General features: G+C 52.1%; 1 protein-coding gene across 1 annotated transcript in view; it reads right to left on the bottom strand.

Annotated features, from left to right (window-relative positions):
• The window catches only part of LOC114080642 (nuclear pore membrane glycoprotein 210-like), a 37,377-nt gene extending 13,924 nt beyond the window's left edge, over positions 1 to 23,453 (bottom strand). Inside the window, 14 exon segments of the mRNA XM_071619318.1 lie at positions 538 to 717; positions 882 to 944; positions 2,363 to 2,498; positions 2,609 to 2,736; positions 4,131 to 4,259; positions 10,570 to 10,671; positions 10,757 to 10,861; positions 11,080 to 11,186; positions 11,593 to 11,785; positions 12,398 to 12,571; positions 14,037 to 14,258; positions 14,539 to 14,684; positions 16,409 to 16,593; positions 23,161 to 23,453. Of these exon segments, the coding sequence (XP_071475419.1) occupies positions 538 to 717; positions 882 to 944; positions 2,363 to 2,498; positions 2,609 to 2,736; positions 4,131 to 4,259; positions 10,570 to 10,671; positions 10,757 to 10,861; positions 11,080 to 11,186; positions 11,593 to 11,785; positions 12,398 to 12,571; positions 14,037 to 14,258; positions 14,539 to 14,684; positions 16,409 to 16,593; positions 23,161 to 23,453 (2,163 nt within the window).
• Positions 23,454 to 23,858: the final 405 nt, after the last annotated feature.

Below are 23,858 nucleotides of genomic sequence, written 5' to 3'. Positions count from 1 at the left end.
CCTGGAGGTGCCACCCCTGACTGATTCTCAATCTGCCACACTTGGGGCACGACCCTGAGCGCACGCACACTGTCACCCACACAGTGTCCCCTCCTCTGTCCCTGGCACATAATCAAACCCCACTGGGAACGAGCCAGCAAGACCAAGAGCCTGGCCACGTCCCAGACCTGCCACACGAGGACAGGGCCACTGGCTGGTCACTCCAGGGGCTCTCTGCAAATGGGAGCCAGAGGCACAGAGCTGAGGACCGAGGAGAGGACCGCACAGCGTCCACCCACTGGGAGCACGGGGTGGGGTGGTGGCCTGGCCCGCCACAGGAGACCTGGGAGCCTCGGCCTGCAGGAGGCACCCGGGGACGGGGCCCACATGGGCAGTTTGTCCCGGGAGGGGACACACAGGGACAGCAGGTTCAGGGGCAGGTCCCCAGGAGTGCCTGGCACCGCTGGCCACACGGGGCTGCCTGGACCCAGGGCACCAACCCGCAGGGCTCCCCACCCCAGGCGTGGCCGGTGCCGGCCACCACGGGCTCAGGGATACCTGGGAGCCCACGATGACCTTGCCGGTGTCCGCGTCCGCCACTGGCACGACGCCCGACACGGTGCCGCTGCCCACGGCCAGGCCACGGACCAGCCCTGTGCTGCCCACGGTGGCCACGCTGGCATTGCTGACGGAGAAGAGGATGTGGGACTGCGGCTGGGGACCGCCCTCAGAGGTGACCTGCGGGGCAGACGCGTGGCTTCGTGGGCACCTGCACACGCGTCAGGAACGTCCACCCTCGGGCCAGCAGAGGCCACAGGCGGGCTTGTCCTGAGGCAGGGCGGTGGCCTCCTCGCTGGGACCCGCTGGGGACATGAGTGGGAAGGACAGGCCTCGGCTCCTACCTGCATCGTGGCCCCGATGATCAGCGTCACCCTCCTGGGAATCAGCCTGAATGGGGGGAAGACCTGAGGGGACGGGAGAGGACGGGTGAGCCTCGGTCACGTGGGTCACATGGGGCACAGTGCCCACGCCTCAGGAGCTGGTGGGCAGAGGTCGGGCGGCGATGATGGACAGTGGACCGGTAGCCATGGGTGACCGTGGGGGCCTTGGAAGGGCACGCGTCCTCTGGCCCAGGACAGAACCACAGAGCCCAAGGCGGGTCCTGTGATGGGGACACAGCCCTTGGGGGCTCACACACGTCACCGTCTGCCACCTCTGGCTCCCAAGGTCCCTCCAGATCCCTGAGGACGTGAGGAGCCCAGCGGCCATCTACTCCAGCATCCTCGGGATTTCTGAGGCTCAAAGAGGGGCCGAGGGGCAGGCAGAAGGGACACAGCGCCCCCCCCACACGGCAGGTCCCCACTCCCTGGGCAGCCCCACAAGTCCCCGCGGCCATGGGAGCCGCCAGGATGCTGCCCATGGTAGGAGGGTCAGCCTCCCAGGGCTGCGCCAGGGGGAGGAAGGTGACCGTGCCCTGGAGGCCAGCACCATCCCCTGGAAGCCTATTCTGTCCCCTGGAGTTCTGCACTGTCCCCTGGAGGCAGGCATGGCCCCTGCCAGCTTTGGACGCAGGTCAACAAAGCCCACTGGCCCCTGCGGGGCCAAATCCCTTGGAGGGTCCAAACAACAGGGTGCCCTGGCCCCGGTGGCCTTGGCAGTAAGACTCTAAGGATCCGACAGAGCCCAGCGTCACACGGAGACAGGGGCTTCAGGGCTGCCTTCCCCAGAGCGGCCGGCCCTGGGTGGCTCAGTGACCCCTCTGCCCGCACAGCCCCATGGCAGGAGCTCAGCCCCCAGGCGCCTGGGCGGAGGCTCAGGTCAGGTCTACACAGTGCATCTGCCACTTCCCTATGGGCCACTCTCTGGGAATAGTTCTTGTTCGTCCCCTTGCCATGTGACTAGGCATGCCTCTCCTTAGGGCCACACAGCCCCCTGTGTCACAGAGGGAGATTAGAAACACTCAGGCTGGGCTCAGGGGCCCACGCCTGTCATCCCAGCGGTTTGGGAGGCTGAGGCAGGAGGATCGCCAGTTGGAGGCCAGCCTCAGCAAAAGTGAGGCCCTGAGCAACTCAGTGAGACCCTGGCTCTAAATAAAATGCAAAACAGGGCTGGGGACAGGACTCAGTGGTCGAGGGCCCCTGGGTTTAAGCCCTGGTACCAAAAAGCAAAACCCCCAGCCACCTCCCTCCAGCACTGAGACCTGCCTCCCGGCCCCGGGGCCGGGTGGAGACCCTCTCCTCAGAAGCCAGGACGGGCACACATTTTAACAGGGCCTCTCCGTGGTGACTTCCTGGGCTGTTGCTGGACCGTCCAGCTTGTCACCAAGAAGACACCCTCCCCCAGCAGGGGCAGACCCCAGAGGGCGTGAGAAGGGCCTGTTTACTTCAATCTGCTGCGGGGTCGAGCTGATCCTCTGTCCGGCGGTATCGGTCACGCTTGCGGTCAGGCTGGTCTGGCCGATGGCCGTGCCATGCACCAGGAACGCAGCCGTGTAGCTGTCCAGGGCTTCATCCAGGGCCCTGAAACAGACGGGGCGCTGGGTTCCACCTCCGGGTCAGACCTGCCAAGGAGGGCGCAGTCGGTCCAGCACTGTCCCTGAGAAGCCCGCCTGACCCCCGGGAGGACTCACACCAGGGTGATGATCTGGGAGGCCGCCCGCAGCTTGAGGTCCATGAAGGCAAAGTACTTGGCCAGGAAAGACTTCTTGTAAAAGTCCAGCACTCGGACGTGGGCCTTGACCATCTTTCCAATCTCCACCTGTGTCGGGGGGACAGAGGCTTGAAGGACCAGTTCCCTCAGGTGGGGACAGTGACCTCAAAACCAATGCCCTAGGAGCTGGCGATGAGTCGCCCAGGATGACCTCTCTCTGGACTAGGTCAATCAACAAACGAACACCAATTAAGTACTTATTGTATACAACAGGGCTTGGGGACACTAAGAGACAAAAATTCCACTCCCTACTCTTAATGGATGAACCACAGAACCCCGAAAATAAGGTATAGCTTAGGCCAGGCGAGGTGGCCCACGCCTGTCATCCCAGCAGCTCGGGAGGCTGAGGCAGGAGGATCGTGAGTTCAAAGCCAGCCTCAGCAACAGTGAGGCCCTAAGCAAATCAGTGAGGCCCTGTCTCTAAATAAAATGCAAAATAGGGCTGGGGATGCGGCTAAGGGGCTGAGTTTCCCTGAGTCCAATCCCTGGTACACTCATTCAAAAAAAAAAAAGAAAGAAAAAAAATATATATAGCTTATAACTCCATCATGCATTCAACAGGAGCTCAATAAGTGCTCACCAACTGAACAGTTCACATCTGGCAGTGCATAATAGCAAGTGGGGGCTGGAAATGCTTAGCAAAAAAAAAGGAATCTAGTAAGGAAATGAGCAGAGAAATCACATTATGGGAGGAATATTTAAGACCCGGTCGGGAATGTTAGCACTTTAGCTAATTAATGATACTTTGTAGGTAAGTAGCCTAAGCTGCCTGAATATTTGCCTTTTAATTACCAACCGTTACACCCACTGGGTCAAACAAGAGGCTGACAGCACCCCCTGGAAGCCTGGCGTGGGTTACCTCTGATATTGGGAGTCATAAAAATTTCCTGATGAGCTGGGTGCCTGTAATCCCAGTGGCACGGGAGGCTGAGGCAGGAGGATTGTGAGCCTCAGCAACAGCGAGGCCCTAAGCAACTCAGTGAGGCCCTGTCACTCAATAAAATACCAAAAGGGCTGGGGACGGGGCTCAGGGGTCGAGTGCCCCTGGGATCAGTCCTGGTACCAAAAAAATATAATAATAATAATAAAAAGAAAAAGTTTCCTGATGAGGCCAAAGAAAACCCAGATCTATTATTTACCATTTTGCAAGAGCAATTGGAGGCCCTGAGCTCTCCCCAGGGTGGTGAAACTCCAGAGGAGCACAGCTGCACCCGGGATGGGGGGCCCGGCTGCTGTGTGACCTGCGGGCGCTGGAGGACACGGGTCCCAGGCCAGGCTGGCTTAGCTGACCTCGCCAGGGTCTATGGCTGAGCCCCGCGGATGTCGGCTGGATGAGGAAACCAGACAGCAGTGGAGATGCTGCCCCTCCCCACCCAGCCAGGGAGCTCAGAGCAGCCCAAGGGCAGTGGGAAGGCCAGCTTTGAGGGGACATGTCCACTGACCTTGTCAACCACGCGGACATACAGCTCGTGGATGTCTGAGATGTAGACGGTGGCCTCAGCTGGGGCCAGGAAGGGCAGGCACAGGTCATGGATCAGGACGGTGGCCGAGCCTGGCAGTAAAGGGTGCACCTGCAAGATGTGGGGTGGGTGGGGTCAGGCCCCCATCTCTGGGGTGCCGCTGCCTGAGACCAGTGCTTGGAGGCAGTGGGCAAGGACATCCACAACCCAAGGGGTGTTCTGTCTACTTCCGTGGGCCCCATGGCCAGCCAGCAGAGGAGCTGGGGATGTAAAATGTCCGTGCTGGGGATCTCAGAAAGAGCGTCTATCTCAACTTTGTCCATTTTACAAAGAGAAGAAAATGGAAGCTGCTCAGAGAGGGGCAGCGGGCGGCCTTGGGACACACAGCAACCTGAAGGCAGAGTCAGGATTTAACCCCAGGAGGCCAGGTCCTGTTCTGGCCGTCTGTTTCTGCGACTCCATGGGGCGAGGCTGCCAACCAGGAGCCGGCAGAATAGGAGACAAGTGCTTTCAAAAGTGAGTTCTAAGAAACCCCCATTAGAGCTCACAGTGTCACAGAACCTGGGGACCGACCCCAGAGGTCACTCAGGCAGATGCTCCTAGAGGCTCATCCATCTCTACGCCCTGGCTTTGCTTGAGGTAGTGACCACAGCAAACGCACCAAGTGAAGGAGCAAACCTGAGCTGGTGTTTTCTGGACTTTTACTTGCCAATGTCCCCATTTTAACTCTTCTCTCCCAACCCCTTCCAGGGACCCCACTTTCTACAGAATCTCCCCCCTAACAAATGGCACCCCAGTCTCTCTCTTGTGCTGCCAGATGATGGGCATCCCCACACTGGACGTTTCTCAGCTGAACATGGACCAGCTGCAACATGTCATAGTGCTTAGGTGAGTATTTCACCTGGGGGTTTTCGGTTGGGGTGGGCAGGGCCAAGGGGGGTTGCGGCCCGTCTCTAGCTCACTTTGCTTCCTGCTCTTTGGGATCCCCTACTCAGGGGAAGGGCGATGTGCACAGCGACAGGTCAGTATCTGCTAAGAGGACTTTCAGTACTAAGAATCTGGAGGGGGAAAAATCAGGCTTTGGACTCAAAAGGAGACAAGCAGCCAAGATCATATCGCACCCTGGTTAAAACACGTCCACGGCTTTCCAGTGCTCTGAGGTTGAGCCCGAATCCTCAACGTGTCCTACTGGAGACTGCGGTGGCCAAGGCCGCAACCCCCCTTGGCCCTGCCTGCCCTGGCTGAAAACCACTCAGTTGAAATACACGCCTAAGCAATACGACACTCGCAGGGCCACAGTCTCACTGCACCATCCCTCATAACCATCAAGCCCCAGCCACATCAACCTTCTCTCCTGTCCTCACGGTCAGCAGGCTCCTGCCCGCCTACCTGCCGTGTGACCTTATAGTCCACCTTGAAGGTCTGGGATACAGCCAGGATGGTGGTGCATGCCTGTAATCCCAGCAGCTTGGGAGGCTGAGGAAGGAGGATGGTGAGTGGGAGGCTGGCCTCAGCCAAAGCGAGGCCCTAAGCTCTTCTCCCTTGAGCTGTGCCTTCTGACTCCAACCCAGCCTCCACCCCATACAGGGGAGGCCCCTCCATTACTTTGCTGACTTCTCCCAGGGGCTCCTGTCACCATCTCTAACACAGCCTTAATGGAGAGCACCACTCAGCACCTCCTTCCCCTCCTGGCCTCTCCACCCTATGCTGGGCCTGGTGCCTGGCACAGCCTGGACCCTGGGCACCTCCCTCATCAGACAGAGGCACCGAGGGATTCTCCAGATGCACAGACACCTGGTCCTGGAGCCAGCCTGGCTGTCCAAAGTCTGAACCTGCCTAGTGAAGACATGGAACTTCCGGAAAAATACCCGTGCACCCCCATTCATGCGGGAAGTACTCCCCGTCGGGGCTCCTGGTGCCAGAAGAGTCGGGGGATGCCTGTGGCAGCCAGGACGGAGGTGTCGGGGGGAAGGATGGGCAGCCAGTGGGAAAGGCCAGTGGGTACATCTGCCCCCCAAGGAGAGCCCATTGGGAACCGCAGAGAAGAACGAGAAACTTCAATTTTTGCACATTTTAAACAGAGGCAGAAAAGGACAGTGGGAAGGTCACTGTCCCTTCCGCTCAGCTGTCAGAGGGTGGACGTGTGGCCACCTTCTGGAGGCTGGCCTGCCCCGTGTCTGGGGTGCCCTGGCTCCCTTCACCTCTGTGATGACGCTGGGGCCTCACAGGCCACGTTGGGGACAAACTGGTGGCTGTGGGGACCTGCACCTGACCCTACCAGGACCACAGCCCCTGCCTCTCATGGCCTGGGTCCCGGGCTCCTCGGCCAAGCTGGAAGGACAGAGCTGGGGACAAGCCAGGCCTGGAGTGAGCCCTGGATTCCAAGAGCTGGAGTGTCACCCGAGGACATTGGCAGACGGAGCCCAGGGCAAAGTTGTGTCACCTGTTTGCAGGTGACGAATGCAGTGCTGCCCTAAAGAACCAGTTGCCATCCCAGCCCCCGCCTCCTCCCCAGGCCCCCACCCTGCTTTAAAGTCCCCCGACAGGTGGCCTTCGCAGAGACCAAGGACACGGGGATATCTCTGCCTCTCCGCGGCCGCGGGCTCCTGTTCCCTGAAAACCTGTGCAGGCTCCATGGTGGGCCAAGCATGTGGGACAGAGGGGACTGTGTCTCTTCCTGTGCCCCAGGAGTCACCCTCAGCCCAGAGGATGGCCTCGGCTCGCGTGACAATCTCAGGCTCTGAGGGGAGTCCTGGCCTGGGTGCTGGGCATGTGCCCCTCTGTCCACAGACCAGTGTCACAGAAAAGTAGGGCCACCTGAGCTCAGGCCCAGCTGCTGCCACTGCTCCCTGCCTGCTCCCCAGCCTGTGTCCCCAGCAGCAGTGGCACCAGGCCCTGCACTGCTTCCCAGGGCCTAGGAGACACCAAGAGGCACCACTGTGTCCTCTGCTGCCCTGTCAACGTCATCCCACACCCAGCAGAGCCCTTGGCCTGACAGGAACGCCAGCCCTGCAGAAGGGACATAGCAGTGAGAAGTGGCAGTCGCTCAGGTGACAGGGGACGCTTGGCCCTGCTCCTGTGACCACGCAACCTCAGCTGGAGGGCTCATCTTGACCCACCAGGATATGTCAGTTGGAGAGGGACCCGAGCTCACGTCAGGGAAGTGCCCCTCTGTGTGCCCGCTGGACACGGGGCCGAGTGGCTGAGCTGGCCGTGGCCTGCACAGCCTGGCTGCCCCGAGCACAGGACAACAGGCCCTACGCCTCCCTTCCAGGGGCCAAGGGCTGTCCCTGAATTCTCAGTGTCCAGGAGGAAGAGGAAGTGTCCCAGCAGGGGTGAGACCCAGCAGGTCCCCGAACTAGCAGCTGAAGACCAAGGAAATGTGTGAAGTGTCCTCTGGAGGAGGCTGGGAGGACCTGCAGACGGTCAGCACTGAAGGGGACATCCCTCCCAGGGCCACAGAGGCCCACAGGGCAGGGCCCAGTTTCCCTCTAGAGCCTCGAGAGTCCCTGCAGGAGGAGGAGGAGGAGGAGGAGAGGACGAAGAGGAGGAGGAGGCGGAGGGGGAGGAGAGTACGAAGAGGAGGAGGAGGCAGAGGGGGAGGAGGAGGAGGAGCAGGAGGAGGAGGAGGAGCAGGAGGAAGAGGAGGAAGAGGACGATGAAGAGGAGGAGGAGGGGGAGGGGGAGGAGGAGCAGGAGGAGGAGGAGGAGGAGCAGGAGGAGGAGGAGGAGGGGGAGGAGGAGGGGGAGAAGAAGGAGCAGGAGGAAGAGAAGGAGGAGGAGGAGGAGGAGGAGGAGGAGCAGGAGGAGGAGGAGCAGGAGGTTGTTCCAGAGAACTTCTGGGGACAAAGCTGTTCTCAGGGGGCCTGCCTCACAGGTTATTCTGCCAGAGGGCTGGGTGGGCCCACCCTGGGGTGTGCCTGCAAGGGGACACTGTTCCCCTCAAGATCCCACAGAAGGGAAGACACAGGGATGGCCCAGTGACCAGTGCATGTTCCAGGGAGAGGCGGCTAGGGCTCTGCAGTGGCCTCTCCCCTCAGCCTCCCAACGTAACGGAGACAGGCACCAGCTGCCTACATCTTCAGGCTGACTGGGAGGGGTTTTTCCTTTCTTTTTTAAAATTTTTAAAAATACTTAATTATTTTTTTTAAATGACGATGTGGCCCAGTGGCAGAGTGCTTGCCTAGCATGCCTGCGGCCCTGGGTTCCATCCCTGGTACCAAAAAAAAAGAGAGAAAGAAAGAAAATGGAGTCCTACCTCACCCCACAAACCCAGCATATTGTTTCAAAGACTGAAGTGCAAGAGCTGGAATTTTAAGTCTAGAAGAAAACATGGATCTTCACGACCTCGATTTTTAACAGATTCTCAGATCTCACATCAAACACAGGAGCAAGGACACAAGGAAACAGAGACACCGCACCCCTCAAAATGAAAGCCGTGAGCGCAAGACGATGCTACCAAAAAATCAAAAGATGACCTAAGGAACAGGAGACAGAGGGCTGGTGTCATCAAGAAAGCGTGACAGTAAACCTGGGGCTGGGGCTGGGGCTGAGCCGCAGGGCCTGGCCCAGTATGTGGGAGGCACTGGCTCGATTCCCAGCACGGCCCCTGAATAAGTAAAGATCCATCAACAACTAATAAAAATATTTTTTAAAAAGATAAAATATGGGCCCAGGATCTGAGCAGACATTTGTCTAACAAAGCCACAGAAACACACGGGTGACAAGCACAGGAACAGTCACCACACCATCAGCCATCAGGCAGATGCCAACGGTCACCGCAGTGCAAAACCGCTGTCCAAAGATGGCTAGAACTTAAGTCTGATAAGTACAAGTGTTGACAAGGATGTGGGGCAGCCAGGGCCCTCACGCAGGTAGGGGACATGAGGAGCCGGGGCCCTCCCTAGGCTCCACCGCAGGAACGGGGTTGCTGAGCCACTCGGGAAATCTGCCAGGAAGTTCCTGGATAGTTTCCACAGTCCCTGCAGACTCGGGGACTGCATTCCTGGGTATAAGGACGACAGAAGTGAGAATGGTCACTGAAGTGGGCCGCGTGAGAGAGCGGGTGAGGACAGGAAGGTGGTGGCCACAGGGCCCCGGTTTCTTTTGGAGATAATGACAACACTCTCGACACTGACCATCGTGGTGGCCGGGCCTGGGTGTGGACACCAAAATCCACCAAGTCCTACCTTCAGGGGGCGACGCCCACGGTACCCGAGTCGCACTGTGGTCTAGACGTCACCAAGTGATAGGAACCAGCCAGGGGCACGGTGCAGCCCCCAGGCCCTCCCTGCTCCTCGACTTGCCTCCGTCCCATCACCTAGCACCAAGGTCACACCCAGGTCCCCTTAGCTGACACTTCCAAGTGTGTCCCTGACAGTGGCTTGTGCCCCTCACTTTGTACCTGTCCCAGCCCACAGGCCGTGACTTGGGGACCCCCACATTGAGACAGTCAGGAGGTGAACGGACTGCGGGGCTCACTGCACACCGCTCATGGTGACACGTGATCACTGGTGACACCATGGACTCTCTGCGGCAGTGGGTGAGGCCACCTCGCGGGCAGACGGCTCAGGCCCTGGAAGCAGGCTGGGTCTGGACGTCTGCTGGCCTAGGAGGGCCGCCTGCTTCCCCAGGCCAGGCCCAGGGCAGGGACCGGCGGGGGGACTGCAGGTGGCCCCCAGGCAGGTGCCACCGCTGGGCCAGGGCCCCGGGAGTTGCACCAGCACCCACGCCAGGCGACCACCCTGGCCTCCTTGAGGTCCATGGCCTGGTCCTGATGGTGGCCGCCTTGTGGGAACCGTCCCTTAGAACAGGGAGAGCAGTGCCTGGGCTCCAAGTGGCCCAGAGGCAGCCGGCCAGCTGTCCCTCAGCGGTGCTGCCTGGCTGGACACCCCTGCTGTGTCCCCTTGGGCCGCCCTGTGCCTGACTCACTCAGCAGGAAACGGGCTCCTTCTAGAGAAGGTTCGGGCCCAGGTGACGCCTGCCTGTTACCTCAGGACTTGGGAGGCCTGGGACGGAGGATGGAAAGTTCAAGGCCAGCTGGGAAACTCAGGAGGACCCTGTCTCAAAATAAGGACCACGAAGGGCTGGGGATGTGGCCCGTGGCAGGGACCCCAGAGACGTGGGGACAGGGAGCAGCAGGTGTGTCCTGGGTCCGAGAGGCACGATGGCTGCTCAGGTGCTGCCCGTGTGAGGATGGGTCACTCTCAGCAGGACACTGAGGGACACCACTGCTGACAGACAGGACACGCAGCTGTGGACACGGACTAGAGATCCCCAGGTGGCCCTGCAGTGACAAAGGTCCCAGAGTGACCCAGACGCACTGGCGCTGCTCAGTCCCAGCTTTGGAAACGATCGGCCATGGAGCCCAGGGGACGGCCCACTGAGGAAGCCACCCCGTGCCGGCCGAGGCCCTGCTCACCGTGGCGATGCCCCTGGCCTCCTGGTAGGCCACCCTGACCACGTTGGCAGCGCTCGTGTTGAGGAAGAAGTAGCTGGAGCCCTCCTTGACGTGCAACTCCGCCTGGGGACGAGAGGCCAGGGGCAGCGGTCAGGCAGGGCCAGGGCCCAGGGTCTCCCGGGCGGGGCGGGGCTGGCGGGGGACCCACCTGGACATCAGGGTGGTTGTAGAGGGTCACCACGTCCGGATCCACACGCACGTCCTCCACCAGGACCAGCTCCACCGAGGCGGACACGGGCGCAGGTGGGCCAGGCTGCAGGGACAGGGCAGGGCCATCAGACCCATAGGCCACCCCTGGGACAGGGGCGGGATCCCAGTCCTGGCCTTGCCTCAGGCCCCCGTGATGTCCAGGACACACACTGGGCCCAGGGCAGCCACCTTCCCATGAGGCCCCAGACCCCAGAGCTGGGAGGAGCCGTTCCCGGTGCCCAGCGGGCAGCTCTCCACCCCCACGGGTGGCTCTGGACATACCAGTGGCTTCACTGTGGCTGCACTGAGGTGGGACAGCTGGTAGCCGGTCACCGTGGCAGAGATGGAGGTGGTCCCTGATGCCTCATGGACAGCAATGGCTTGCAATCCTGGGTCCAGAGGAGGACACCGACGTTGGGCCTCTGTGGTCACCCACCCCTCCATCATGGGCAAGCCCCAGTGTGAAAGTCGAGGGGAGTCGGGAGTCTCCAGACCCTGAGTGGGGCCCAGGGAGCAGGGCTGGAGGGGACGGGCCAGCTTTGGCTGCTGAGGGGCCTGGGGACACACAGGGGCCACCGGGGACTCCCCACTTGGGACCTCTAGCTCCAGTGCAAGACTGCAGCCCAGGGAGCTGCCCGAGCTTCGGTGCTGGACGAGGGGACCCCAGCTGGCCAAGGGGCGCCCCAGCTGGCAGAGGCTCTGACAGGTGCCACGCTGCTTGGGACACTCATCTGTCGGGGTTTCCCTGGTCCCCAGCCTCCTGTCCAGGGCTCCAGGCCCACAGCCGCAGCTCACCGTGAAACTTCCTCTGGCCACTCCCGTCATCCCGGGACACCAGCTGCATGGGCAGGTCCAGCTCGATGCTGGCCAGCAAGGGCCGGGTGGATTCCCACTGGACGCTCAGGGAGCTGAAGTTGTCGAATTGGCGGCCCTGCTGGTCATAGGCGGCGAGGTCCAGCAGGGGGTTGCGGTGGCTGGAGACGGGAACCTACAGGAAACAGAGGTCAGGACACCCAGGCCTGGGCACAGCCACGGCTGACCACATGGTGTATCCTGAAGCTGGCGGGCTGCCTGTGGGTTCCTGATGGGGGAAGGGATGAGCTGAACACCAAACTCTACAGCTGCTGGCCACCAAGGCACCCTGCACTCAGGAGACTGAGGCAGGAGGATCGCAAGTTGGAGGCCAGCCTCACCAACTCAGCAAGGCCCTGAGCACCTCAGTGAGACCCTGTCTCTAAATAAAATACAAAGAGGGCTGGAGATGGGGTTCAGGGGTTAGCACCCCTGGGTTTGATCTCCAGAGCCAAAAAAAGTTGGTACTAAGGAATTAAGGAGCAGAATAGTGGTCAGTAGAGGCCAGGGAGGCAGAGGAGGATGAAGAGCAGAGGCCAAAACAGTCAGCCAGGAACAGGGACTTCCCTGTCCCCCATGGCAACACCACAGTCCAAAGGCTCCTGGCCGGGGCCACATCCCGGGGATCCAGGTGAGCTCAGGGGATGACTGGCAGGCAGTCCAACCTGCCCACCACCTGGACTGTGCTCTGCTAGTCCCTGGCCACCTCTCCAGGCCTGCCTCCTCCCTCAGCCCCTCCCCCACGCACCACCTGCTTGTCGTGCTGCAGCCGTGGACACGACGGGTCCAGCGGGGGACCGGCGTGGACAGGCGTGAGGCTGATCCTGGATGGCGGGGCGCAGACGACCTTCACCACGGCAGGCTCCACGGCCGGGAAAGGGTTGGTGAGGCTGGGCTGGTTCCCCACGGAGAGGGCGATGACCTGGGGGTGGGGGGATGGCAGTCAGGGCACGTCCCCCAGGGCGCGTCCCCTCCTGTGCTCTGCTCTGCAGGACGGCTGTGATGTAGACACCCACGCCTGGTGGCTGCCAAGGGCCGGGGACCCAGGGGGCACGGCTGCACCTTCTCAGTGCAGGGCGCTGTGGATGCTGTGGATCCCAGGGCCTCTGTAGGGGACCTGGGGAGATCGGGGCACTGTGGCCTCCGGGACCCAGGAGCCCCCAGGATGCCCCAGCACATGCAGATGTCCCCAACATGTGAGGAGGGGACACGCTCACTGCTCACAGACCCTGTCCTCAGGGTGGACGGGAGGTGCTGCTCAGGACACAGGAGGGTGCAGAGGGTCACCCTGCAGAGCCCTGGCTGCCTGCTCACTGGCCAAGAGGGATCTCGGGGGTGGGGTCTGGCCCTGTGTATACGCCCTACGGGATGGGTGCCTAGGCCAGTGCAATGCCACACCCCTCTGCAGACGGCCCGGGTCTGGTCCAGGTGCCCCGTAGGGCCACCAGGCAGGAGAGGGCGGGTCCCCTGGGCTTCCTTCTCTGTGCACTAATCTGGTCACACAAGCGTAGTCCTGGGCATCCTGGGAGCTGCCCGTGGGACTCTGGACTCCACCGGTGCCCTCTGTACTATTAAATGTGCAGGAGACACCCCCCGCCTCTCCGGGTCCACTCTGACCTCCTGCTCACTTTCCATGCCCTCTTTGGGGAACCCTGGCAACAGAGCGGTGGACCTCACAGGAAGACAAAGGGCGCAGAGCCCGTAGCTTCTGCCTGGCTGGAGGGCGCGGGTACCAGGCACCAGAGGACCTGCACCTCGCCACCCGCCAGGCCAGCCCAGGGGCTCAGGCCACACCATCCACTCAGTCTTCTGATATTTCTCGATTTTCACATTTAAAAAAAAAAATATGAAGAGCCAGGCACCCACGTGACCCACGCCTGCCATCCCAGCTACTCAGGAGGCTGAGGCAGGAGGATCACAAGGTAGAGGCCAGCCTCAGCAACAGCGAGCCCCTGAGCAGCGCAGTGAGACCCTGACTCTAAATAAAATACAAGACAAGGCTGGGACAGGGCTCAGTGGGTGAGGGCCCCTGGGGTCACTCCCTGGTGTCCCCCCACCCAACAGGGATCCCAGGGGCAGGAACACAGGCTGTGCCGCGTGCTGAGCCCCAGGTGACCCCCCTGGTCTACAGCCTCCTCACTCATGAGGCCCAACTCTGGCCCTGACCCCGACTCCGGCTGGGTGGGGGATTCTGCGGCCCTGAGAGGGACCCCTGAGGGCTGTCTCTGGGACAGCTGGTGGCCTCGGTCCCCGCTCAGCCTGCCCGTCGTCCCCTCACCTGGCCTTCACTTCCCTTCTGCAACGTGGGCACAGCAGGACAGCACCCCCAGGGTCACCCAATCTCTGCGAGGTCCCCCACCTGGAGGCCCTGAGCAGCAGCCACTCACCTGCTCGCCCAGGGCCCGGCAGGTGGCGCAGATGCTGTGCTGCTGGTGACTCCGGGAGGCGGGCGGGCCAAGGAGGGCCAGGCTGATGCTGTCCCCGTCCTCAGAGGTGAGGTTCCGGAAGAACCTGGCAGGCTCCAGGACCCAGGGCCGGGGGCCTCCTTCAAACAGCATGTCCTTTGAGGAGCCCAGGGTGACCACAGCTACGGAGGACGGGTCCACGGCCTGGGAGGGAGAGCGGGGCCTCAGCCTTCCCCAGGCAGGGCAGGGGACAGGCGGGGCAGGGCCTCGGGGCCACGTCTTTGCCCTCTCTGTGGGGACAGCCCAGTGCCTGAATCCCCCGTGCAACCCTCCTGGGAGACCCCAGGACGCAGCGGGCTCTGGAGGGAACCCAGCCTCGCTCCCCCCTGGCCTCTGAGGGACCCTTGGCTTGGCCTCCATTGGGACATCCGCGGGAAGAGCCCCAGGGAGCTGTGGGCACAGTGGCCCAGGGCAGCCGGCTCACCCTGAGGGGCAGGTAGGCGGCGATGGTGAGGCTGGCGCTCAGGTGGACGTGGCCATGCGTGTAGCTCACCAGGAGTGTGGTGGAGCCCCGAGCCTCGGCCTTCACCCGGACGCCACCACAGTGCTCAGGCCCCGGGGGCAGCCGCCCTGTGCCAAGGAGAGAACTGCGGTCACCATGGGAAGCTGGAGGGGCGCATGGCTAGCTCAGGGCCCCTCCACCTGGCTGGACACACAGCTGATGCCAACTTAAGAGCCTTGGGGCTGGGGTGTAACTCAGTGCCTGACACCCGACCCCGAAAACAGACAAAGAATCAAACAAGTCACCCACCAAGATGTCCTAAGGGAACGACTCACGGTCTTGTCTTTACCCCACAGACCTAAGATGGCCTGTAGCTAAGACTCAGGTCAAGAAGCATAAGATAGCAGGGTGGTGGCCCACGCCTGTCATCCCAGGGGCTGGGGAGGCTGAGGCAGGAGGATCGCAAGTTGGAGGCCAGCCTTAGCCACTCAGCGAGGCCCTAAGCAGCTCAGTGAGGCCCCATCTCTAAATAAACAAGAAATGCAAAGGAGCTACAAGCACAAAATGAAGTCTCTGACCCTGACTTGGTTCTAGATTTCCTTGCTGGTTCAATCTGATCCTTGCACACACCCAGGCAAGCTATTGTATTCAGGAACTGAATCTCTGGACAGGGTCCTCCACCTGACTGATGGACTCCCACACTCATTTTAAGACTGAACTCAACGATCACCTTTTTTGCAAAGCTTCACTCAACTACCAAGCAGTAACCCTGGAAAACTTTGTCAGAAAAATGACTCCATCACAGAAAAAAAATCCTGATTTATGAGATTTTATACCACAAACATTAAATTAGACGTCTTAATAGAAATAAGAGAGTTGATTTTCTAAGTAACAACTTCATTAAGCATTTCTTTAAAGATGTGTTTCTATTCAAATTGCTATGTTCTAAAGACACACATGATAGTTTACAAAAAAAAACTATAATCAAGTTGCTGGGTTTTTTTTTTTTTTTTTTAAATTAAGAAAGTACCCAAATGCATATTAGGTGATGGGAAGAGTTCATTTCTTGAGGCTAGAATTTACTAAACTTCTGAGGAGGAAATAAAATCCTTCAACCAGATATGAGAAGACGACCTGTTGTCTTGAATACTTCAAAATAAAAATTGCTCTCAAAGTCATTTAAATCATAGTGTGATTACAAGCAACATAATACATCATCTTATGTTCAATCACATTTACTTGAAAAATCATTTACCTTCCACATGAATAAAGCAAGAATGTACAGATTGCTTAGTCATAAAAAGCTGTTTGCTAATAGATTCCCAAATTTAGGATTAAAGGGAACCAATAATAATAGGGGAGTAAAAATAAGACAATAAAGAAGAATAAAAGTAAAACTTAAAGGAAAAGGTACACATAGAACAATGATTTGAACATAAGAACACATAAAGGTAATCACAATATGTTGATTTAGTATTGATTTTAGGTAGACACAAGTATTTCCTCTGCAGAATCTCAAAATTAGGTAAAGAAGACATACAAATTAGAAGCCCATGAATTAGCACAAAGACTGTTGTTTAAAAACATTTTCATTTGAAAATAAGCATTTTCATCTGTAATATATGCATTAAGTAAGACATAATGTTTATAGACCAGCTATTTGCTTGAAAAAAAAAAGCTCCATAAAATAGCAACTTATTCTTCATTGAATCAAACTACATATAATCTTTTTCCAGTACCAATTTTAGTTAAGTACTTATTCATGTTATTACATATTAATAACTGTTACTAACTTTCTTGGGGGTCTAAGTTACGTAACCTTGTCTCATCCTGTAAAACAAAACAAACCTACCCACCTTATCAGTCTCCTCCACACTTGTGGATTTCACCACACAAGAAGCTGGCCTCTCCTGTATGTTTGTAAGGTCCTGAGGGGCACTCTGAGATGCTGGCATTGGAGGCAATGGAGCACGCCTCTTCTTGGGTGCATCCGATGGCAGGATGTTTGAAACATATGGTTTGGAAATAGTATTGGACCTCGAAAAAGTTGGGCGGTGCTTATTTATTAGAGGGGTTTCAGGAGCACTTGCAGTCTAATAAGAAAAAGACAGTGTCTATATGCAATTTCAAGATAAAAACCACTTATTTTATACAAGATTTGAAGACTCTTCTAAGATATTGCATAAGAAAATACTTACTTGCTCCCACTTTTTCTTACTACATTGAAAAAAACTAAAAAAAAAAAACCTTTATTTTCTTTTTCCTTCATAATGTCCAGGTTTTGTGATATTTGGCAGGATTGAAAAAAAGAAGAAAGTCATCTTACTTTGGTACAGAGAGTTGAATATTCACTTCCAAGTTTTTCTTCTCTTACTTTCCCTCTAAAACCCTATCTAATACGCTAGGCATGGAGGTATATGCCTAGAATCCCAGTAACTCAGGAGGCTGAGACAAAAGGATCACAAATTTAAGGCCAGTTTCAGCAACTAAGCAAAATCATCTCAAAAATTTGTTTTAAAAAAGAGGGGGTAATAGGGAAGGTAACTCAGTGGTAAAGCACTCCTAGGTTCAATCCCTAGTACCAAAAACTTTAAAAATAAATAAAAACAAAAACTTAAGCAGTAATAAAAGTTGTCATTATAATCTGAAATGAATCACTCAGGACTACTTTTATCAAATTCTCAAAGAAACAAATATTCCTGTTTCACAACATAAGAAACTTAAACTAAGATATACTCAGGATCAATAATCACAACTAAGACATACACTCAATTCTTTATGACTCAGCCAGTGTTGCATAATTACCAACATTTCAGAAGTATAATGAAAGCAGTACTAAGATGGAATTTTATAACTATGAGTACATACATTAAAAAAATCACCACAGCAAACACAAATAATCTAATGATATTTCTCAGGGCATTAGAAAAACAGGAGCAAACCAAATCCAAAATCAGTAGCAGGAAATAAATCATAAATATCAGAACAGGAAATAAATGAATAGAAAGGATCAATTAAACTAAAAGGTGGTTCTTTGAAAAGATAAACAAAATTGACAAATACTTAGCTAAACAAACCAAAAAAAAGAAAAAGAAAACCCAAAGAAATAAAGAGATGAAAAAAGGATAATATGACACATATCACTGAAATTCATAGGATCATTAGCAATATTGAGTAAAACTATATACCAATACACTGGAAATTCTAGAAGAAATTAACAAATTTCTGGGCCCAGATGACCTACCACAATCGAACCAATAGGACATAAAAAAATCTAAATAGATCAATAATAAGCAATGAGATTGAAGCAGTAATAAAGAGTTTCCCAACAAAAAAGTATAAGAACCAGACAGATTCATTGATGAATTTTTACCAGATTTTTAAAGAACTACCACCAATGCTCCTCAAACTATTCCATGAATTAAAATGGAAAGAAACCCTTTCAAACTCATTCTGCAATGTATCACCCTGTTACCAAAACTTGATGAGGATACAACAACAACAACAAAAAACTATAGACCAATGTCCCTGATGAATATAGATGATATATATCTTCAATAAAATACTTTCAAATGGAATTCAACAGCACATTAAAAAGAGCATATATCATGATCAAGTTGGTTTCATTCCTAGGATGCAATGATGGCTCAATATATATGAATCAATAAATGTAATACAGCATACAGCACATAAATAGAATCAAGAATAAACATCACATGATCATCTCAATAGATGCAGAAAAAGTCCTTGGTAAAATTCAACAGTCATTCATGATTAAGTTCTGAATAATTAGATATAGAAAGAAGATACCTTATTATAATAAAAGCTATATATGATAAACCTATATCCATCATCATTCTGAATGGGGAAAAACTGAAAGCATTTCCTCTAAAATCAGGAAAAAGAGTATCTATTCTCAACCTTTTCATTCAGTACACTGCTTGAAATTTTAGCCAGAGCAATTAGGTAAGAAAAATATATAAAGTGATATAAATATGAGAGGAGGAAGTTGAATTATCCCTATTTGCAGATAATACAATTATATTCTGAGAAAATCCTAAAGATTCCACCAAAGGACTCAAAACTGATAAATAAATTCAGCAAAGTAGTAGGGATACAATATCAATATACAAAAATCAATAGCTTTTCTATATATCAGTAATGAATGGACTGAGAAAGAAATCAGTGTTTCTTGAACAAGGAGGCGAAAGATTGCTACAGTGAAAATTGGAAAGTAGTGAAGAAAGAGATTAGAGAGTAGAAGATGTAAAGATCTTCCATGTTCATGGATTGGAAGAATTAATATTGTTAAGACAGCCATAGTACTGAAAGTGATCTATGGGTTCAATGCAATCACAATCAAAATACCAATGACATCTTTCACAGTTCTTCACAGAAATAGAAAAAAAATCCTAAAATTCATCTGGAATGAACAAAGACCACAAATAATCAAAATCATTCTGAGCAAAAGGACTAAGGATATAGGCATTGTAATCCTTTATTTTAAAATATACTATAGAGACCCTCATCAGTATACAAAATATGAAGATGTGAATTTGGTGTCAACATACCTTATATACAATCAAATATATGATAAATTGTGGTATGAAGGTGTATTAAGAATTGTAATGCAAAAAATAAATAAACAAATGACTAAACAAGCAAATAAATATACTACAGAGCTATTTTAATTAAAAAAAAAACCTGGTATAGACATAAAAACAGATATACATGGATACAACAAAAAATAATATAAAGGGGCTCGAGTTATGGCTTAGCAGCAAAGTACTTGCCTAGCACATGTGAGGCCCTGGGTTCGATCCTCACTACCACATTAAAATAAAGGTATTGTGTCCAACTACAACTAAAAAAAATAAATATTAAAAAAGAGAATATAAACATAAACAAGATATATCTCCCTATTTACAGATAATACAATTATCATTACAACTTCTCTCTCTCTCTCTCTCTCTCTCTCTCTCTCTCTCTATATATATATATATATATATATATATATATATGAATTGAGGACCCAGAAATAAACCCATGTATCTTCAGACAGCTGATCTCAATAAAGTGCCAAAAATCATATACTGGAGAAAAGCCTTTTCAACAAATGGTACTAAGACAACTGGATATCCACATGCAGATGACTGAAACTAGATTTCAATCACCCTGAAGAAAAATCAACTCAAAATGGATCAAAATCTTAATTTAAGACATAAAACTTTGAAACTACTGGAAGAAAACATATAGGAAACACTTCAAAATACTGGAACAGGCAATGATTTCCTGAATAGTACTCTGATATCTCAGGAAACAAAAGCAACAATTGACAAATAGGATTACAATAAATCAAAACTCTGCTGCATAGCAAAGGAAACCACCAAGAGAGTGAAGAGGAAATCTATAGAATGGGGGAAAATCTTTGCCAGCTATTCATCTGACAGAGGATTAATCTTCAGAAAGAACAAATATTCCAATCAGTAACTGGACCAATGATCTGAACAGACATTTCTCAAAAGAATACAAATACAAGACAACAAATATATGTAAAAATAATATCTTTAGCCTTAATAAATCACAAAAAACTACATGGAGATTCCTGTCACCCTATTCAGAATGGCTCTTGTCATATAAATAAACAAACCAAAGCAAAAGCAAAAGCAAAAAATAAAATAACAAATGCTAGTTGAAATGTGGAAAAAATATGAATCTGTATAAACTGTTGATGAAAATGTAAATTAGTATAGCTGGTATGGAAAACCCTTTACAGATTCTTCAAAAAACTAAAAATAGATTTACCATAAAATCCAACTAGAGCTGGGCATAGTGGTGCATACCTGTAATCCCAGCAGTTTGGGAGGCTGAAGTAGGAGCATCGAAAGTTCAAAGCCAGCCTCAGCAACTAAGCAAGGCCCTAGCAACTTAGTGAGACCCTGACTCAAAGTAAAAATAAATAGACAGGGGATGTCAATGGCTACGTACCCCTGGCTTCAATCCCTAGTTCCCCCCTCCCCACCACCACCACCAAAAAAAAAAAAAAAAAAGCCAAATAGACCATTACTTAGTGTTCTTTCAAAGGGTAAAAAGTGGGAAGGAGATGAATTGAAAAGGAATTATTGGGAAGGGGGAAGGATACTGTGGGGTGGGCAAAGAGCAAGAGAAAGTAGAATGGAGGGTAGACATGATCAAAATATGATACATGTTTATATGGAAATGTCAGAGTAAAACCCATTACTTTGTATAATATATATTGATAATAATAATAGTAATAAAAAATGCACAAGATGATCTTGAAACAATTAAGAAAACTGTGAAAATATATTGGAGTTCATGTTAGAGGGACTCAGGATGGTTTCTAATGCAAAAATCTGAACAAATTTGGTGTCATGATTCCATAATTGAAACAATCACATACGTTTCATTCTGTGCTTTCATAATGATACTAAGAAAAGAACTCTTCATCATGTTCATGCTAGAGAACAAGTCCATTATTTAAAAAAACATCCAGTAAAGAGAAAGAAATTATCCCATTTTCATATGACCTTTTCTGACTGAATTTGATCTAGGGAGCCAAATTGCTGATATGAGTGAGTCTGTTTTATAGAAATATCTCAACAAACAGTTAAAAGTAATGTTTACATACACTCTTGTCCTTTATCAATTACTGTTTAAGATGCAGACAATAATTGTTGATGGTTAACATTAGAAAAGATGATAACATGTTACTGTCAGTTAATAGTAACACAAAAATAATACCTATGAAGTTTTCTTTCTTTTTTTCTCTATTTTTTGGAGGCAGAGTCTCCCTATGTTGTACAGGCTAACTCCTGGGCTCAACCAATCCTCGTACCTCAGCCTCCAGTGTAGCTGAAACTACAGGCGAGTGCCACCATGCCAGAGATGTGTCACTAAAACCTGATTAAGGCTCTAGATTTAATAGTCAAATTTCAGGAAATAGAGGGGACAAAGAAACATGTGACAAGGATACATCACCAAAATTTTGAGTAAGACAAACTATAAAACAAATGACCTGGTTTTGTCAACAAACCAATTGCAAATAAAAAAAAATTAGGACAGGAATAAATTTCAAAAGCATTATTTTACAAAAAACAAGGGTTTTATAGCAAATCACAATGTAATTTCAATGACATTGAAAACAAAGCACTGTGTGTCAAAATTTGATATAGCTAAAGCAGAGCACAGTAAATATACATTCTTAAATGTTTATTTAAAATAAACGTTCAATAAATGAAATAAACCATGATAATGTAGGGACTTCTCTAGGAAGGCAAAGATAGTACCAATAAATATTAATGCAATTTGTCTTGATAACATTAAAGAAAAACTATATTCCACAAATTAAAACTCATATCTGATAATCCAAATATTAATTAAGTAGCATGCATTCTGCATGAAAAGCCTAACAATAGTAACAATTAATAATGATGAACAGGTGGATAGGACTTCATGTTCAAAGAATTTTTCATAGGCCCATTTTACTTCTTAGAACATCTTTTTGAAGGAGTTATCATTAGTTATAATTCTAAGCCCTTCTTATTTGAGTAATGCCAGCATTTACCCTATAGATATAAAGAAATATAAGCAATGTTATCACTCGAATTCACATCCAAGGAGCCAGGTGATCAGAGATTTGAATAACTTGCACAAAAATACACAGGTTATACATGGTAAAACTAAAACCAATATCTATTTAAAGACTTTCTGTAATACTTGTGGTTTTTCTTTTTTATGCCGCTATTTCATTTTAAGATAGAATCCCCTAATAAATAAATATATATACACACACAATTAAGTTTAGTTAAAAGAACAGGTTGAAAATTCATATGGCGGCACAATAAATAATATAACCAGAGTGCCAAGCATGGTGGCACATGCCTGCAATCCTAGCTATGGAGGAGGCTGAGGCAGGAGGATCACAAGTTCAAGGCCAACTTGGGCAATGTAGTGAGACCATGCCTCAAAATAAAGCAATTCTTACAAGGGCTGGGGATGTAGCTCAGTGAAGAGCACCCTTAAGTTCAATCCCTAATACTGGGAGAATATTTATTTATTTATCTGGAGAGTATTTCAAATAATGATTTTTCCAGACATCTTGTCATCCTCTGCACTAGTTAACCCATCTTCCCTAAAGTTCTAAGTAGGGATCACTACAAGTCAAAGTGAAACACTAAAACAAGTGAAAATTTCAGCCTATTTTTAAAAAAACTCGATACTATAGTTTCCAATGATACCAAACAACCTAAGAGCTGAGGACACTTAACAGCACTTTGGACTGACCTGTAGACACTGTAAAAAAAAAAAAAAAAAAAAAAGCTTTCTTAATCTTATTCAGAGCATTCAGTCATCTGTAAAATCACAGACTTCCACTGCTGGAAGAGATAGTAGCAATCTATATATTCAACACCTTTAAAATGAGGTACAAAGGATTATGAAATTTGCTTAGGGTTAAATACATACAGAGTGGCAAAGTTAGGAGCAGAAGCCAAGTGCAAGTAACTGCTGTTTCTGGAAGGAACACAGAAACCATTTTTTTCCAATTTTTGTGCATAAAGGCAGACGGGGGGAGGGGGCGCTTACCTCCAGCGCTTCAAAAGGGACAAAGCTGGTCCTGGCAAACCCATCGATGATGTCCTCTTTGGCCAAGGTGGACTCGCTCCGCTTCCTCCGCGGGGGTCTGGGCAGGACCGGGGCTTCCCATTGTCTTCCTTGTCGGAGCCGGACGACGAAGCGAGGGAGGGCGCCCGAGTCCAGCCGGCCCCGCCGCCCGCCGAGCCGACCCCCAGACCGACCCGGGAGCGCATCTCCCGGTCTCGCTGCGACCTTGACCGCAGCTTTTTGCGGAGTCCAAGGCCCCGATCCGGTCCATCCATGGCTCTGCCACGCCGGGGTCCCCGCGCTCGCCACCCGCGCGCCAAGGCTCCGGCCGCGGTTGGTCGGTCGCACAAAAAAACTGACACGGAGCCCTCCCTCCCGGGCACGGCGTCCCTCCGCCCTGCGCAGACGCTCGCCGCCCGCAGCCGCCGGCGAGCCCGCAAAGGTCGCAGCAAAGTGGGGGCGCAGAACTTCGCCCGCCCCGGCGCGGGAGAACGCCCCCGCCGCTGCTCACGCAGGAAACTCACCGCCCGCAGCCGCCGGCGAGCCCGCAAAGGTCGCAGCAAAGTGGGGGCGCGGAACTTCGCCCGTCCCGGCGCGGGAAAACGCCCCCGCCGCTGCTCACGCAGGAAACTCACCGCCCGCAGCCGCCGGCGAGCCCGCAAAGGTCGCAGCAAAGTGGG

This window comes from Marmota flaviventris, chromosome 11 (assembly GCF_047511675.1).
Source record: "Marmota flaviventris isolate mMarFla1 chromosome 11, mMarFla1.hap1, whole genome shotgun sequence".
Classification (NCBI taxonomy): domain Eukaryota; kingdom Metazoa; phylum Chordata; class Mammalia; order Rodentia; family Sciuridae; genus Marmota; species Marmota flaviventris.
Note: the sequence above shows the minus strand (reverse complement) of the source record. Positions and strands in the feature narration are given on the sequence as shown.